Source organism: Pongo pygmaeus, chromosome 13 (genome assembly GCF_028885625.2).
Source record: "Pongo pygmaeus isolate AG05252 chromosome 13, NHGRI_mPonPyg2-v2.0_pri, whole genome shotgun sequence".
Lineage (NCBI taxonomy): Eukaryota > Metazoa > Chordata > Mammalia > Primates > Hominidae > Pongo > Pongo pygmaeus.
Window position 1 is genome coordinate 55,780,048 of NC_072386.2, and position 16,720 is coordinate 55,796,767.

At 41.9% G+C, this 16,720-nt stretch overlaps 1 protein-coding gene across 12 annotated transcripts in view; it reads right to left on the reverse strand.

Moving 5' to 3' along the window:
- The window catches only part of SMARCA2 (SWI/SNF related, matrix associated, actin dependent regulator of chromatin, subfamily a, member 2), a 215,994-nt gene that overhangs the window by 9,214 nt on the left and 190,060 nt on the right, over positions 1–16,720 (reverse strand). For 7 of the 12 annotated variants that reach the window (XM_054502676.2, XM_054502673.2, XM_054502677.2 and 4 more), the window contains 3 exons: positions 13,862–13,915; positions 2,661–2,766; positions 2,086–2,187 (listed from right to left, as the gene is read on the reverse strand). In XM_054502676.2, coding sequence (XP_054358651.1) covers positions 2,086–2,187; positions 2,661–2,766; positions 13,862–13,915 — 262 coding nt within the window. The remainder of the gene's footprint in view (positions 1–2,085; positions 2,188–2,660; positions 2,767–13,861; positions 13,916–16,720) is intronic. The other 5 variants (XM_054502680.2, XM_063649567.1, XM_063649565.1 and 2 more) reach the window with 1 other exon arrangement.

Sequence of the window (16,720 nt, forward strand, 5' to 3'; positions counted from 1 at the left end):
AAAAAAAAGATATTATCCTATGTTTTGCAAGATCTTTGCATCTTGAGAAGTAAAAGGTATACAGAATCTCTCTATATTATATCTTACAACTGCATGTGAGTCTAGAATGATCTTAAAGAGGAAAAGAAATGTAACTGGGGAAGCAGGTGATCATGGTATCAATCTGAATGGACTATAGGCTATTTAGGTTGAGGGGTAGCAGATGAAGCTAAAGACTTACGTTAGACTTCAGCAAGCAGTCTACAGAGATGAAATTCATTCTAGACAGTACAGGGGAACCTCAAAGCTTGGGAAGAGAGGCAGTAAATGAACAGGATAGGAAGGTGGCTAGAGAAAGACAAACTAGGGTCCAGATGGCCCGGGGGAGAAACCAGTCAAGAGGCCACTTAACACCTCATTTCAGTTGTGAGACAGTGAGAGTGAAAACAGATAGGAAGGTTGTAGAAAAAAGGACTGGATGTATATCATGATAATGCCATATTGACATAAAGAATCCAAATATCTATCCAGAGACTAAAACAAACTGTCATTCACAAAACCTTCTTTGTTGATTCGTCTACTTTCTATGTCCTGGCTTCGAGCTTAACTTTTTCCTTTTAGAGTGTCTTGAGTAACAGAAGGCTTGCTTTCAAGACCTCCTGTTTTGGCCAAGATACTACTACTATTAACTTGGAAATGTTTAAGTCTGTTCAAGGCACATTCTGAAGATTTCTATATTCTCCTGTTTGATGACTGAAATTGATGTGCAGGCACAAGGGTATGATCAGGAAACAGGCTTAAGGAATTTAAAGGTGGTTTGACACTGCATTGGTTGAGGGGTACATCTTTGTCTTTTTCTTCTTCATGGGTCTGAAGGCATCAGGCCAGAAATACAGACAGAAAAAAAATCCTACATAAGGTGACAGTAATTGAGGTGTAATTAAAATAAAAGTGCCCTCCCCTTGGTTATTTTAATAAATTCAGTTCATTTATATACTCTTAGACTTGTTGACTGTGGAGAAGGGGAGTAAAGAGAATTGCAATTGGGCTGATAAAAAGGATTAAAAAGCAATTAGAGGCAGTGTTTATTTTTTTCCTAGAGTTTGTTTTGTCTTAAATTCTAGTAGTTTCAGCTCCTGATGCAAGAGTACAATCAGAAAAATAAAGGTAAATATAATCAAATATACAATCTCCAAAAAAGCAAAAATGGTACTGCCAGCCTTTCAGCATTACCTTCAATGATTTACTTGAATCCCTCCTCTAATTAGAATATAAGCTTTGAGGCCTGGCACAGTGGTGCACACCTGTAATCCCAGCACTTTGGGAGGCCGAGGTGGGCAGATCACCTGAGGTCAGGAGTTCAAGACCAGCCCGGCCAACATGGTGAAACCCCGTCTCTACTAAATATGCAAAAATTTGCCTGGCATGGTGGCACATGCCTGTAATCCCAGCTACTCAGCAGGCTAAGACAGGAGAATCCCTTGAACTGGAGAGGTGGAAGTTGCCGTGAGCCGAGATCATGCCACTGCACTCCAGCCTGGGCGAGACTCCATCTCGAAAAAAAGAATATATGCTTTGAGGCTGGGTGCAGTGGCTCACGTCCGTAATCCCAACACTTTGGGAGGCCGAGGCAGGCAGATCACCTGAGGTCAGGAGTTCAAGACCAGCCTGGCCAACATGGTGAAACTCCATCTGTACTAAAAATACAAAAATCAGCCAGGCATGGTGGTGGGTGCCTGTAATCCCAGGTACTTGGGAGGCGGAGGTTGCCATGAGCCGAGAAGGCACCAATGCACTGCAGCCTGGGAGACAGAGTGAAATTCTGCCTCAAAAAATGAAAGAAACAACAACAACAAAAACAACAAAAAAAAGCAATATAGGCTTTGAAAAGAAGTGTGAGTAGGTGCTAGCACAGCTGTGATACAAAGGTAATTTGAAGATGCCAAAGCCTCTATTTTCTTACACAGGTAGCAAGGAACATAGGTTTTTAGTTATTTTTCTTCTGCCAGTAGCAATGATTCAAAAGGTAAGAAAATGAAATATTTTACTTAAAAAGAACAATGGGCACATTTACAGTTAAGAACTTTTAGACAACTTAAGACAGACCTGGGATCCCTCCAGGTTGAACGTCTGAGCGTTGTGACAGAGAAGCATGACATCCTTCTCCAGGTCGCCCAGGCTCCGATACTTATGATTACGAATCCTTTCCTAATGGAAATTTTGGAGAAAATTGAGAAAAAAAGAGGGAGAGGAAAATTCAGCGATCATTACTTAGTTAACAAAGCCTGATTTTCCCTTTGTCTTCACAGCATAAAGCCCTGCCAGGGATGTGGGACTGCACAACCCCAGGGGGCGCCATTCACCAAGTCCACCCTCCCACTCCCAGTGTCATTCCTTTTGCCAAGGAGGAGCACATGATGGGAAATGAGAAGAGCAATAATGTGGGCAGTGGGAGCAGGGAGCCTGAAAGCTCTTCAATAAAATGCAATATAACATGAGCTCTCAATGTGATTAAGTAACACTCACGGAAAAGCACAAGGACATCCAGGACATACCAACCTTTCCTGTGGGGAGCCCTGGGTGGGCATCAGTGGCAGTCAGCTCCAACTACAACCATTTCAATGACTTTACACTGCTCCTTTATTTACTTGAAGAATAAAGTTGGTAAACAAAATATCTACCTTTATTTTTTTGAAATCCACTGGCTTCCTAATTAATTCATAGTATTCTGGTAATTCTTTCCTTGAAGGTAACTGAATGAAGACTTCACTGAGCTGTCGCCCTGAACTGTAGGATGGGTGAAACAAACAAAAACAAGCCACATCAAACACTACTAAGGAAAGGTTTTATTTTTATTTCAGAAAATGTCAACAAAGTAAATTATATTCCATGCATAGAGATATGGAGCTTTTTAAGTCAGGAAAAATCCCACAACTCTACTGGAGATTAATGTCCCTTGTGCTAATTTCAAAATCACAGTAAAATACAATGTGGTCCCCACTTCTATCACACATACGATATGGGAAATACACTGTGGATTTCCCTTTCAGAGCAAATATATCTCTTTATTTTGATAGAAATATTCAAAATATCTTTGTTAGCTAAAAATTTCATTTTTGAATGAATTGGTAAATATATATGTATATATACACATATATACATACGCATATATGTATATACATACATATATAAAAAATATATATATATTTAAACATTTTATTTCCATACTCCTTTGTTTTCAAATTCACATTGTATTTAGAAAGTAACTCAAAATAATATGTTAGAATATACTCTGGAAACTCAAGTGAAAAGCCTTCATACGTACCTACTGGCTGACCATCTTCTTGGTCTTATTCCTTTTAGGGTATTTTACATACTGTAAACCACACATACCTTTATTATTACTTGCCAGAGGAACCCCTTCATCTTGCCTAACTGCCCTTCTGTGTGTGTAGAGCAATTTGGGTGAAAGAAGAACATGTTTCACAAGTGTAAGTGTGGATGCTTCACATTTCTGGGATTAGTGCTGTACCCTCCCCCAAATTCATGGTAGGTTTATTTGAAAGCAGGTTTAATAGCAGCAAATGCTTAGCATTTTTGTAATTTTCAAACACAGGCTACAAAGCAATATGAGCTTTTAACATCACTTACTGTTGGAAGCAGACGTGGTTAAAGGCACAAAGAAATTCACAATTTAGGTTCAAGATCCTAATATCTGATTTGGTCTACTCAGATCAATAACAGCTTGTGGTATGTGATAGTCATTTTTCACAAAAATCTCACTCCCCTTATGATGCCATCTCTACTTCCTTTGTGAAGCCAGAAATATTAAAAAAAATCATAAATCGCTGCCATACAAATTTCAGAAGGTGATTCTAGGAGCTTGTGAGAATACTAGAAGGCAGTGGCAAAGCATGAGTGACAATATGCTGTTTTAATCCACAGTCCCAGTTGTATAATTAAAAAGTAATCATAATGACAGTTATCATAAAAAAGGCATGCGCAGTAACTCAAACAGTTGCTTAGCAACCAGTGGAAAAAATGCTGAAGTGCAAAGGGGCCTGCATAAATTAACCAAAAATCCTCTGTCAAAGAGATGGGCTAGTTTTTCTGCTACACTAGGTCACCGTTTTTATTTTTTTAATGCACATATGGGCCTCATAAATACGAAAATCAGGGGTGAACACAAGAGGTTTAAGAGACTGCATTTTAGTCAGGAATTGGATTTTTGGATCACTGTAGCAAGAACCTAGGTGTTCTCTCACCCTCTCAACCACCCCTACCCCTCACATCTCTTCGAGAAATGCGTTCGTACTTCTCTAACTTATGCCACATAGTATATGATAAGAACTATTTTATTTACCATCACCTTCAACACAGGGCCACAATTTCTGGTCTGTTGTTTTTCTACCATTCTGAGATTTATACACCCAAACATTTTATCTGTTTGAAAAGGTGCCTATGAAATGCAATGAGAGTAATTTGTAGAGAGCAACTTGTTTAAAATTAGCATTCTTTATAACCTAGCAGCAACCCAAAAGTCAGACCTCTTTGTAATCGTGGATTTAACACCTGACCCTCCCTCAATGACACATCTTCATGGTGTCATCTTCTACATTGCCAACAGATGGTGTCATTTTTCTGTTGATGGATTACAGGCACATCTCTGTACACCTGTGATGGACATACTCTTAATTCCAACTGTGCTACTGGTAAAATAAGAAATAAGCAGTTTGTGACCAATAGTGCAACAAAGCTCCAAGGCATAAGGCTAAAACCATCTAGGTATGACATCTCTGTCTTCAGTAAGACCCTAAAAATTCTAAACCCCATAAGGAGACAAGTCCAGAGTTCTCTATGCTCATAAAGAAGACAGCTGAATGCTCTGAGACTTGGGGCCAATACTGTAAAATGAGAAATAAACACATTTATTCTGTTTAAAAAATAAAGGCTCACCGGACTTAATATACCTATCCCACTTTCTTTTTTCCTCTCCTAAGAATAAAGGACAAAGGCAAAAGGAGGACCCGGAAGTTATCTATGGAAGACTTCTTGGGATATGTTGTTTCCATCATCATTGAAATATCTCAGAGTCTGGCTTCCAAAGCTCTCCAGGATATGTCCTCATTCTCTAAAATCCCAACTGGTACCACCAACACACTTCTCTTCTAGTCAGGAGAGTCTCTACTGTGTACCCCCAACTTTCATGGGCAATCCCCTCTTTATGACCCATTCCAGGTCTCTAGGCCTGACCTCTCACTCCATAGCTGGAAGGTTCTCTGTGGTTTTTTCTCCTCTCCAAGTATTTCCTTATCCATCCAGGACCAAGAACCCATTGTCCATAAAAATGGAGGAAATTCTCCTAAATATCAACTACACTTACTCTCAGTCCCCTCATTGCTCAGAACCTAATTCTTCCATGTGTGTTACTGTTTCTCTCCTCCCCACAGGGTTGGGTTCTCCTACAGACATCAAACTCATCCCCCTCCCTCCCAGAGCAAGGGATTGGATGGCCAGCTTCAGCAGACAAAGCCAGGAGGTCCTGGGCAGTACCTAGCTTCCACATCACCTATAGAATGCATTGGGGTAGCACGAACACTTGCTAGAGTAATTTATTTTTTTCCTAAATTACAGGTTAAAAAAAAAGTAAACAAACAAAAAAGGAAGTGAAGCAGCCTGATAGTTTTGAATCCTTGTCATTTCTTTCTCTAATTTGAGCTGAACGAGGGCTTTTAAATACACCTTTTCAAATGTGGTGGTTTTGTATGCATCACCCTGCCCCCGGCCAGAAAGTTGCTTTTTTCCTTTTTAAGTACAGAACAATAGTCTAATTGTACCATGTTGTTTACAGAAGGTGTTCTGTTTCTGTTGAAATGCTTATCCTATCCCAAGGTGTTTTCCATTATGTCATTTTACACAATTTAAGGCCTAAATATAAATTGCTACTTGGAAAGTGCACTACTTCCCAGACAAAAATGAGACCCCCTCCCCAAGACCACTGATGGCCTGTGACATCGGATGGATTTTACATAATGATCTACCTCAGGCTAGAAAGTATAGCTCTGATAAGACATGGGGTAAATGGGGGAGGGGTACAACTTGAAATACAAGTTTAAAGGCACTCACTGGTCTTACAGTTCACAGGTGCTGGTGGACAAGAACCTCTCCTCTCCATGAAAGTTAACAGACATGGCGACGTGGCCATGAGACCATGGAGTACGAGATGGAAAAGAGCCACATACCACTGTGCAAGTGGTAGTTTCAACTCCTGTATGCATGGCTTATATACACACACTACTGAGATTTAATTTGTTATGCTTCATCTGGGAACCGTTTTTTTTTTTTTTTTTTTTTTTTTTTTCTTATTACCTCCACAAACCAAAGGGCATTTTTCTCATTACCTCCACAAACCAAAAGTATAATTCCACATCTATACTATGACTCTAAACTGGTGACTGCATACATTATAAACTTTACATAAATGTCAGCTTTAGCTTTGATTATATTTTAAGCTTAGAGACATGCTGAAGGCTGATATGCTAGTTAAGAAATGTACTTCTGGCCGGGCACGGTGGCTCATGCCTGTAATCCCAGCACTTTGGGAGGCAGAGGCGGGTGGATCACCTGAGGTCAGGAGTTTGAGACCAGCCTGACCAACATGGAGAAACCCCCTCTCTACTAAAAATACAAAATTAGCTGGGTGTGGTGGCGCATGCCTGTAATCCCAGCTACTAGGGAGGCTGAGGCAGGAGAATTGCTTGAACCCAGGAGGCAGAGGTTGTGGTGAGCTGAGATCGTGCCACTGCACTCCAGCCTGGGCAACAAGAGCGAAACTCAGTTTCCAAAACAAAAAGAAATCTACTTCTAGAATACTGGTTATGTCTTTTAATGATTTTTTTTTTCCAGGACCAGGCTAAAATTGATAATTAGTGAGGGTCTTTTGTTTTATGGTTTTTCTTTTTTACCTGCTCAAGCTGATTTGTTGACCAGAATACCTAATAGATACTGCTGAGAAAGAACTCTTAACCATAGCTGACATTGTTTATATTAATAAGGGTAAAAATGTGACTATCTTACCTCAATTAGAAAATGATGTCATGATTTAGAATACTCACTTGAGGTTGGAAGGATTTTACAGAAAAGCTATCACAATCCTAAAGGAATCAAACATAGCAAAATCATTTGGGAAGAAAACTTTAAAAATTGGGTCAACATTGCAGGGCAGTAGGTGAAGTGTGCTGCTTCTTTTCAGGTTCAGGTTCCTATGAAGTTTAATATATATCATTGAAGAATTTACTAGACCACATTAGTGCCCCTACTTATCAAGAGAGCCTGCAGAAACCTGAGCCAGTCATGAAGCAGGTGTTACAAGCATCTGCACTCCATATTTGCTACTGAGATCTCTCATCTCAGCCTTATTGAGTATTGATTGGTGATAATTCCTAACAAGTTTGGAAATATAATCACCTAGACCCTTGAAGCAAGAGCAAAACAGGGTGGGATGGGAGCAGACTTGTTTTGGTCATGGAATTAGTAGCTGTTAAAATCACCCCAATGTTGGGGCACAGTGGCTCACACCTGCAATCCCCCCACTATGGGAGGCTGAGGCGGGCTGATCACTTGAGCTCAGGAATTCAAGACCAGCATGGACAACATGGAGAAACCTCATCTCTACAAAAAAATACAAAACTTAGCCAGGCGTGGTGGCATGTGCCTGTGGTCCCAAGCTACTTGGGAGGCTGAGGTGGGAGGATCGCTTGAGCCTAGGAGGCAGAGGTTGCAGCAAGCTGAGATCATGCCCCTGCAGTCCAGCCTGGTCAACAGAGCTTTGTCTCAACACCACCAAAAAAATCACCCTAACAGTCATAAAGGACTATGGATAAATAATGTCCCTGAGTTACCAAGACCAACAAAGTTCCCTGTTAGGAGACTGAAAAGGGTTCACTCAGCTCAATAAGAAAGGCACCAAGACTTTGTCTAGAGTCTTAAAAACAATCACACTCTGATACATGATTTTACTTTTGGTAATCTACTCTGGGCTGAAACAGATAATCATTAAGATATTCGTGACAGGATTACTTAAAATAATTCAAAGCGCCAAAACGTTTTAACAGTTGTGGAAAGAACAAGTAATAGAATGCAAGAGTCTAAAATTATGTATTTTAAAGAAAAAAATGCTTGTTACGCCATTATAAAAAAAAAAACAAAACAGGCCGGGCGCGGTGGCTTATGCCTGTAATCCCAGCACTTTGGGAGGCCGAGGCAGGTGGATCACCTGAGGTCAGGAGTTCAAGACCAGCCTGACCAACATGCAGAAACCTCATCTTTACCAAAAATAATAAAATTAGCCGGGGCATGGTGGCGCGTGCCTATAATCCCAGCCACTCGGGAGGCTGAGGCAGGAGAATCGCTTGACCCCAGGAGATGAGGTTGCAGAGAGCCGAGATCGTGCCATTTGCACTCCAGCTTGGGCAACAAGAGCGAAACTTCATCTCAAAAAAAAACGTAGTGAAGTACAACTTCAACTTCAACAATGATTTAAAAAAGGCATTGAACAACGACCAGAAGGAGATACACCAAAGCATAATGAAAAATAATAATGTACTCTTATTCACCAAAATGAAGATTTATGATTGAATGTAATTTAGAACCATTTTATCCATAAATAAAATAGGTCCCAACAAACACTTTAATTGGGTTACCTTCATTGAAAACATGCCGTAAGTCAAATATCTAATTTTATTTTTCCAAAGAAATGATGTTTAAGGATCATAGGACCAACCTTTATTTTTATCACCATAAACAGCACGTCTTACCAACTGGCACTTTTTAACTATCACATAAAGCCAAACAAATAAAAGAATACAATTATTACACAGAAGTTTTAATATGTTATATGTTGTAACCATCAGAATCTTCTGTTCAGTTTCTATGCATTTCTTCAGGATTCTCCCATTGCATTTATTACTACAAAGCAAAGGTGCTTCAAACAGGACATAAGATCCAGGGAGTGTTTTTGTGTGTGTATTGAAGGGGGGACAAGCATTTTGAAAAAATGTTTTTGAGTAGATTTGTCAGCTATCACTCAGCTTTTGGAAATACTGTCTTAGGATGGCTACTTTTCTACCCTCTTTCTCACTTGACATTTCATAATAGTGGGTGCAGGTACAGAACTCCACTGCCCATCTGACTAAATGTGATGATAGACGGACACTGGATGACCTGCAGCTTCCTTAGCCAGCCATTTCTACAGTTTTTCCCACCCCACCTTGTAGACGTTACACCTGCTCATGACTCAAAGCGTGCCTGTCTTTCAAAATGTAAGAACCCACATTCCCTTTCACTGCATATTCTGTCCTTTGATCCTTTCCTGCCCCTCCATTTCCTTTTTTTTTTTTTTTTTTTTTTTTTTTGAGAGAGGGTCTCACTCCACTCTGTCCCCCAGGCTGGACTGCAGTAGCACGATCAGGGCTCACTGTAGCCTCGACCTCCCAGGCTCAAGCGATCCTCCCATCTCAGCTCCCTAAGTAGCCAGGACTACTGGAGTATGCCACCACACCCAGCTAATTTTTGCATTTTTGTAGAGACAGGGTTCCGCCATCTTGCCTAGGGTGGTCTCGGACTCCTGAGCTGAAGCAATCCGCTTGCCTCGGCCTCCCAAAGCGCTGGGAATTACAGGTGTGAGCCACTGTGCCTGGCCTTTGCTTCCCCATTTCTTAACGGTAAAATGCTTCAAAGCTTTTGGCTGAATTGCGACCAAATTAAAAAGCACAAAGCTTCTGCAGACAAAATCAAATGCCTCTCCATCTGTGCCCAAGTCCCACACGTTGCTTTGTTAAATGGGTGGGTCGTGGCAGGCACTGGAGTGCTGCTTTTTCCTACAATGGCTGTTTTAATAAATTCTCAAGGAAGACATATTAGGTGTGATTCTAAAGGAATGAGACAGATTTTTTCCCCCATGAATATACAAGGACATATATATATCCAAATAACTGCGATCTCTCAGGGCAATCCATTTTTAATCAAAACGTTTATAGAGTGGTTTGGAAAACAGTGTGTCAGTCAGCCCTGTAAGAAAATCCATTTTATTTCCAGCTGAGCCTCCTTCCCTTCCTTCAGAGAGGGGTCCTTTATGCTGGTGTTGGCCTGGAGCTTGAGAGGCAGAGACCCTGGAAAGAGGGGCTTCAGGGCCACGCTAATGCTGGAAGATAAGGGGAAGCATTCTGTGTCTCGGAAAACAGACGGACTAAGTTTATTTGTGGGCTGCCCACCTGCTGTACGTGGGCATAACTGGCTAAGCACCATAAATAAGTATCGAGTCACCAAGAGTCAAAGCAGCCTGTTTCAGTAAACATTTAAAGTATCAATATTTGTAATGAGGGCAAAATAAAGCACTGGAGTCCACATCTCCCTGAGCAGATTCTCTCTGCACTAAATGTAATATTTGGGCTCTAATTCAGCATTTCCCAAAGTGTCCTCCACAGAACACTAGCTTAATGGATTACTAACAGTGTCCCGTGAAAAGGGGGTTCTTTGGTCAAATAAGTTTGGGAGATGCTGGGTTAAGCAGTTAAACAGCTGACTTTATAGCAAGACTTCCCAGGGCCTCTGGCTGTACTGGGAATCTCCAAGAAGGAGTAGGAAGGCTAGAGTTGGAAGAACTCACTCTGGGAAGCATCATGAAATGCTCATGCACCAGACAATGCATGAGGCTCTGACCTCAGGAGGCTGCTACTCTACACGATAAACTGTCAAGCTTGATTCTGGGTCCAAACTATCAGAAACAGAGAATGAATGAAAAAAGGTGCTTCACCTACACCTAAAATTTCCTAAAAGTGTATCTAATTGGTCACAGTGCTATTTCATGGTAATTTCTCTATAATGAAATTAGAGCCACTAAATGCAGAGGTGCTTGGGCTTGAGAGCTATCATTACAGACTCTCACTCTCGTTTAAAGTAATACAAGATGTCTGGTACTAAAAATAAATTTTGCCTAAAAGAGCGTGTTGGCTGGTCCTGAAAGAGCGGTCAATACTAACAACATAATCACAACATCAAGGGCTGCTAACGGCCAAGTAGAGAGTTCAGCTGTCCTGTGATGGTGTATGCAGGGCCAGGTAACTACATACATGCACATGTGCACACACACATACATACAAGTGCCTTCACACACACCAATTTTCCTGCCACCTGCATTTCTGTAAATGGCACCACTGTTCACTGATCACTCAGGGCAGAGATCCAAGAGCTATGTGAGTTCTCTTCCTCCTCCTCCTCTTCCTCCTCTCCTCCTTACACATCCAGACTGCCCCTAAGTCTTGTCAATCCTGCCTCTGAGTATTTATTCCCTTGTATTCCTACCTACTGCCACTTCCTTATTTTAAGGACTATCTTCCTCCACTACCGGACAACATTCTCCTAATGTATGCCTCCTTCGATCCATCCTTCACAGACTATCAGTGACATTTCCCAACACAAATCTCACTGTATCCCCATGATCCTCTCTTGGCTATCTACTTTCCACTGCAGGGCTGATCTCAGCTCCCTGGGTGTCGCCTCCCCTCTCCCACAAGACAGACATCACACACTGGTCCCTGCACGCTCACGCCCAGAACTCAGGTGTGCTCTCCATTGGTCTCCTTGAAACAGTGCTCCTAACAGTCACTGCGATGACTACAGATTGCCCTCAAGACCCCACTCCTAGAAGAGTACATCAAAATTCCTCCTCAGCTTGGTGTTCAAGGCCCTCCGGGATCTGTTCTCAGGCTTCTCCAGCCTCACCCGGGCTGTCCCAGTCTTCCCTTGTCTCCAATGAGCTGGTCACACTGAGATGGTGTAGTCTCTAGAGGGGGACTGCTTTCCATGCCTCCATGGCTACATCCCCCATTCCCGCACATACCACCACAAGCTCTGTCCCCCCACCCATCCTCCCTTCACCCATCTGTTTGAGAAACTCCCACTCTGCTCACAGCCAGTTAGAAGTGCTCTCCACTCCTGCCCCATCCCTTCCCATCCCACCCTGTGTATATGTGTCATTCATACCAGGTACTTGCATTATTTGTTGACATAGCTCTTTCCAATTGTGCTTTAAATAACTCCATTTAATTCTTTTTTTTCCATTTTCAATACTTACAAAGAGCCTCTTTTGACCACTGAAGCAAGGATTTTTTAAAAACTCTTCTGAAGAAAGGGTTAATTCATCATAATACAATCTCCAAACACCATGTTGTCAGCTCAGGCTTATGGGAAAAGGAAGTGTGTGTGACAGACAGCAAGGGACAAGACAGACTCCAGAGAGCCCTGAGGAAGCAAACACCAAGCTCACTGCTATGTCTCTGGAAATTAGTTTAAATGTGTCTTTAGTGAAAACGAATTTATCTAGTTCCTAACCATATACCGCCATGTCATCTCCCCTCAAAAAGCCTTCGCATGGCACTGGGGACTTGCCATAAATAGCCTTTAAAGTTATTGATCTACTTTTCATGGTCACGTGACCATCTTGACAGACGAGGGGAAAGAGGGAAAGGAGTTCCTGCCTGTCCCTGCTTCCTGGGTGGGGCATTTAGCTTACATCATGCCATTTAGCCATAAGGCCTCCTTTCTAGGTATTAGGGGTGGAAATGTTTACCCAAGTTGGTTGATTATTTATACTGCCCAAACTTATAAAGTCAATTATTTGTTGTTTCAATCTCCAAGTCAGAATCCAGACTGAGTTCTTTCTCATAATGGCAAATACAGAATAAAATTCCTGATGTTTCTCAATGGACATTATAGTTTATGTACCTGGTTTCCAGGATTAGTCATTGTTTACTGAACTGCAATAAGAAATATCAAAAATTGACAATCTTGCCCGACAGTTTCATCTCCACACAAAAATGGATAAGTATAAGTATAAATCACCCCTACTTTTTAATCTCCTTATATAAAGAAGAATACCACAACCAGTGATCTGTGTTCATTCTGAAATACAGGATACATCCTCAATTCTCTCTCTCCAGTCCTAGGTTGGATCCTATGCTGGGGGAAAAAATGTTGGAAAGGATGTTATTGGGTCAGCTGAAAAAACTGCAATATGGATAGTAAAGCACTGTATCAACTTTTTTTTTTTAAGTACAGCTTGACTGAAATGGAGAAAGAAATGTTATCTCTCTTATATTAATAAGAGCTCCTAGCCTTGGCGTATCATGCAAATCCATCTCTCCAGCTCAACCAATGTCATCTAACATTCACCCTATATCTAGGAGAAAAGCATTTCTGCTTTCTACCCAACAGAAGCAAAGGCACACAGAGGTTGAAAGAGACTGGCTTTAGATGCTTGGGACTACACACAACAGGTAGGCCCAGGAGTCACACCCTGAAACCCAACCCATCACACAAACAAGAGACAACTCAGCAATTGCCCTCTGCATGCCATGATCAACTCCAGAATGCAGACACAGCGTGAACATGCACGCTTCTTCATGTCTCGCAGGAGATCAAGTCACTACAGGTGCTTGGCATTAAGCTTCTAAACCAAGACAGCACAGAGTTAAAGAGGCCCAAGGAACACACAACAGAAGCTGCGCTGGAAGGGAGGGGGAAGCAACAGAAACCCATCTCCAAGATGCTGCAGTTAGGGCGGGCTTTCCAGGAGCTCCCAATACCCTTGTAAGGAGTGCATGTATAGAATTGACACAGCCAGATTAAAATACAGCACAAACAACTTCAGAAGCCATGACAGGTGTTTAAGAGTATCTGTGCCTCTATCCCGCACTTCAAGTAGGGGTGATGAGGAGGTGACCGAAGAAATTTGCTTCCAAAGGCCGATTCTATGATTCAATCTGTTTCATGTAACGAGGGATACCTGTATTTAGAGATAGGGGAATACAAGACAGATCCTGACCTGTTTCCTTCTATTTCCAACTGAGAATTACTGGGCACCTTCTCCACGTTACACCTGCGGTAGAGTAGAAAGAACACTAGAGTCAGAAGACCTGGGTTCTCGTCCCCGCCCGGCTCCTTCTTCCTAGGCTGGGTGACCTGGCCTAAGTCATTTTACTCTCCAAGCCTCAGTCTCCTCACCAACCTGCCTTGTTAGGAAGATTACACGGGGTTATGTTTGGAACCTCATTCGGAAAAATAACATAGTTCTCTAAAAATGGCGGGGGAAAGTGGATTTCCTAACCTTTCTGGGATTTTCCTACTTCCGTCACACACAGAAATTCCTGTTACCCTGTTCCCTCTATACATGTTCCATTCACTGTTCCAGAAGGTGGAAGACAGGCAGCCACTGGCTAGAGGTGCGTGTGATCTTGGAAAGGTAGTGCTAGTCTATCTGAGTTTAGCCCCTCATTTGTAAAATGGGGAAAATACTTACCTCAGAAAGTTTATAAAAATTAAATAGGATAAAGTGTTTTGTTACAGTAGCCTGCACATAGAAGGTATTCCAAGCATCAGCCAATTTGGGTCTGAACACCATCTAACTAGTCAGCTCTGCTTCCAAGAGCTCTATTCCTTTTCAATAGATCACTGAATTCATGATCTTCAGTGGGAAATGAAAATAAACCACCACCTGGGGTCTTGGGCACGTCTACAGGCCTCTAGAAAAGCCTTTTCAGTTGAGGATTTTTGAAATTGCTGTATTGGTGTCCCTTTGTGTGGTGGCAGGGAAGCAGCTGCCAGGTTTCACAGATCCTGGGAAGACCCTCCATACCCTCTAGATCTCCCTCCAGGTGTAGACAGCACCCTTTGGCATTCACAGCCTATGCCTGTCCACGTATATATCCCTTCTCCGAGTCACTGCCCCATTCTGCTTTAGAGTCAGCGGGGGGTCGGGGTGTTGCAGAGAGGGAAAAGCATAAACCCATAAACAAATCAACAGAGGGGTGGAAGCGCATGTGCTCTCTTCAAAATATACAGAATTCTTTGGAATGTCTGAAATATAAGGAGAGCTGGGAGGGGTGCACTGGAAAAAAAAAGTTGGGAAGATCCGAAGGTTCAGATTGTGGAAGATAACAATTCTCCTATGCTAAGAAGTCTGGTCATCATCAGGTAGGCAATGGGCCGCTGTGAGGAGTTCTAAAGTTACAACATGAAATGACCAGTTAGGTGCCTCAGAAAGAAGCCAGGACAGGAAGAGACTGGAGGCAGGGCATGCAGTCCACCCTGCAGCTTGCCAGGCCAGGCCAGCAGTGCAAGGGCCTCAGGAAGACAGGGTGTGAGGAGGCAGATGAACGGGTGTCTTGTAGGGACAATTAAGAGCAGGTTGAGGGGACTCTGAGTGTCAGCAATAAGGCACAGAATTGGGAAAGTGTTTATTATTTCACTTTTAGGACCTTGGGCTAATGATGATGCTGACCAAGGAGACACAGAAGCTTAAGTAGACCATGTCATCTCCGAATGTGCACGAGTGACGGGAGGAAAACCTGAAAACAAGTACTACCTTAGACACTTTACAGAGTAGATTGTAAATAACTGAGAGAAGCTAGGTATGGCTCTGTCATCTAAGACTGACACAGATTACAACTCAATGGGTTCTGAACAACCAAAGATCCCAGCAGAATAATTTCAAATCATTCTGATAAGGAGTCCATGCAGGTCAGCCATCTGATTGGCTTGGGGAAAAAAAAAATACAAATTTTTAAAACCCTAAAACAAAGTAACAAAAAATAATAACTACATAATGACATGGATTTGGTTTAAAATGTTTGTTACTAAAACTTATTATAGAAAGACAGTATGAATGCCAGTGTAAAGATCCATTGGTTTGATGAAGCCTTGAGATGATAATCAGTGTGGGAAAGCCTTCGACACAGTAAATACCTAACGCACTTCAAATAAAGAACTTCCGAGACAGAGAAAGCCTTGGAACAAGGCAATATTTTTAAATAAGAGCCCTGCCCTTCTGGAGAATGGGCTGATTATATGTGGGCCTTCAACAGAGTTTCAGCCCTACTCAAAATGAGAAAAATGCTGCAAATTACTTTTCAGTGTGTATAGGAATTAAGTACAATTAGTCCACAGGTTTGTAGTTTACCAAATTCTTGGAAAGGTGCTATAATGTAATAAAATATCAGATCATTTGCCGGCCATGGTGGCTCACGCCTGTAATCCCAGCACTTTGGGAGGCTGAGAAAGGCAGATCACCTGAGGTCAGGAGTTCGAGACCAGCCTGACCAACATGGCAAAACCCTGTCTCTACTAAAAATACAAAATTAGCCAGGTGTGTTGGTGCACGCCCATAATCCCAGCAACTCTGGAGGCTGAGGCAGGAGAATTGCTTGAACCTGGGAGGCAGAGGTTGCCATTGCACTCCAGCTGGGCAACAAGAGCAAAACTCTCTCAAAAAAAAAAAAAAAAAAGAAAAAAGCTCATTTTCCCAGGTAAATGTTATTATAATGTCCTAAATTGATTATAAGTACCAGGTAATGTCATTGTATCCTCAGATAATGGGGTTCATATGACCCCTACTTCCCTGAATTCCCCAGGCCAGCTACCTCTTCAGTAATATCCCATAGGAAAGCTATCTCTTCCACTGCATGATGAGCTAGTGGGGTAAGTACCTGGAATTTTTTACCCTATAATTATATTCAAGAGTACAGTCCTGGAAATAAGAAAACAATGAAGGAAATATTTCTAAAAAGAATGAATGATTTTCTCCAATGTGAGAACTAAAAATTTAGGACAAGCTGAGTCTTACCACAATTCCCAGAGATACCACAAAGGCTTATTAAATTTAGGGGCAAGAAGAACACATTCCCAG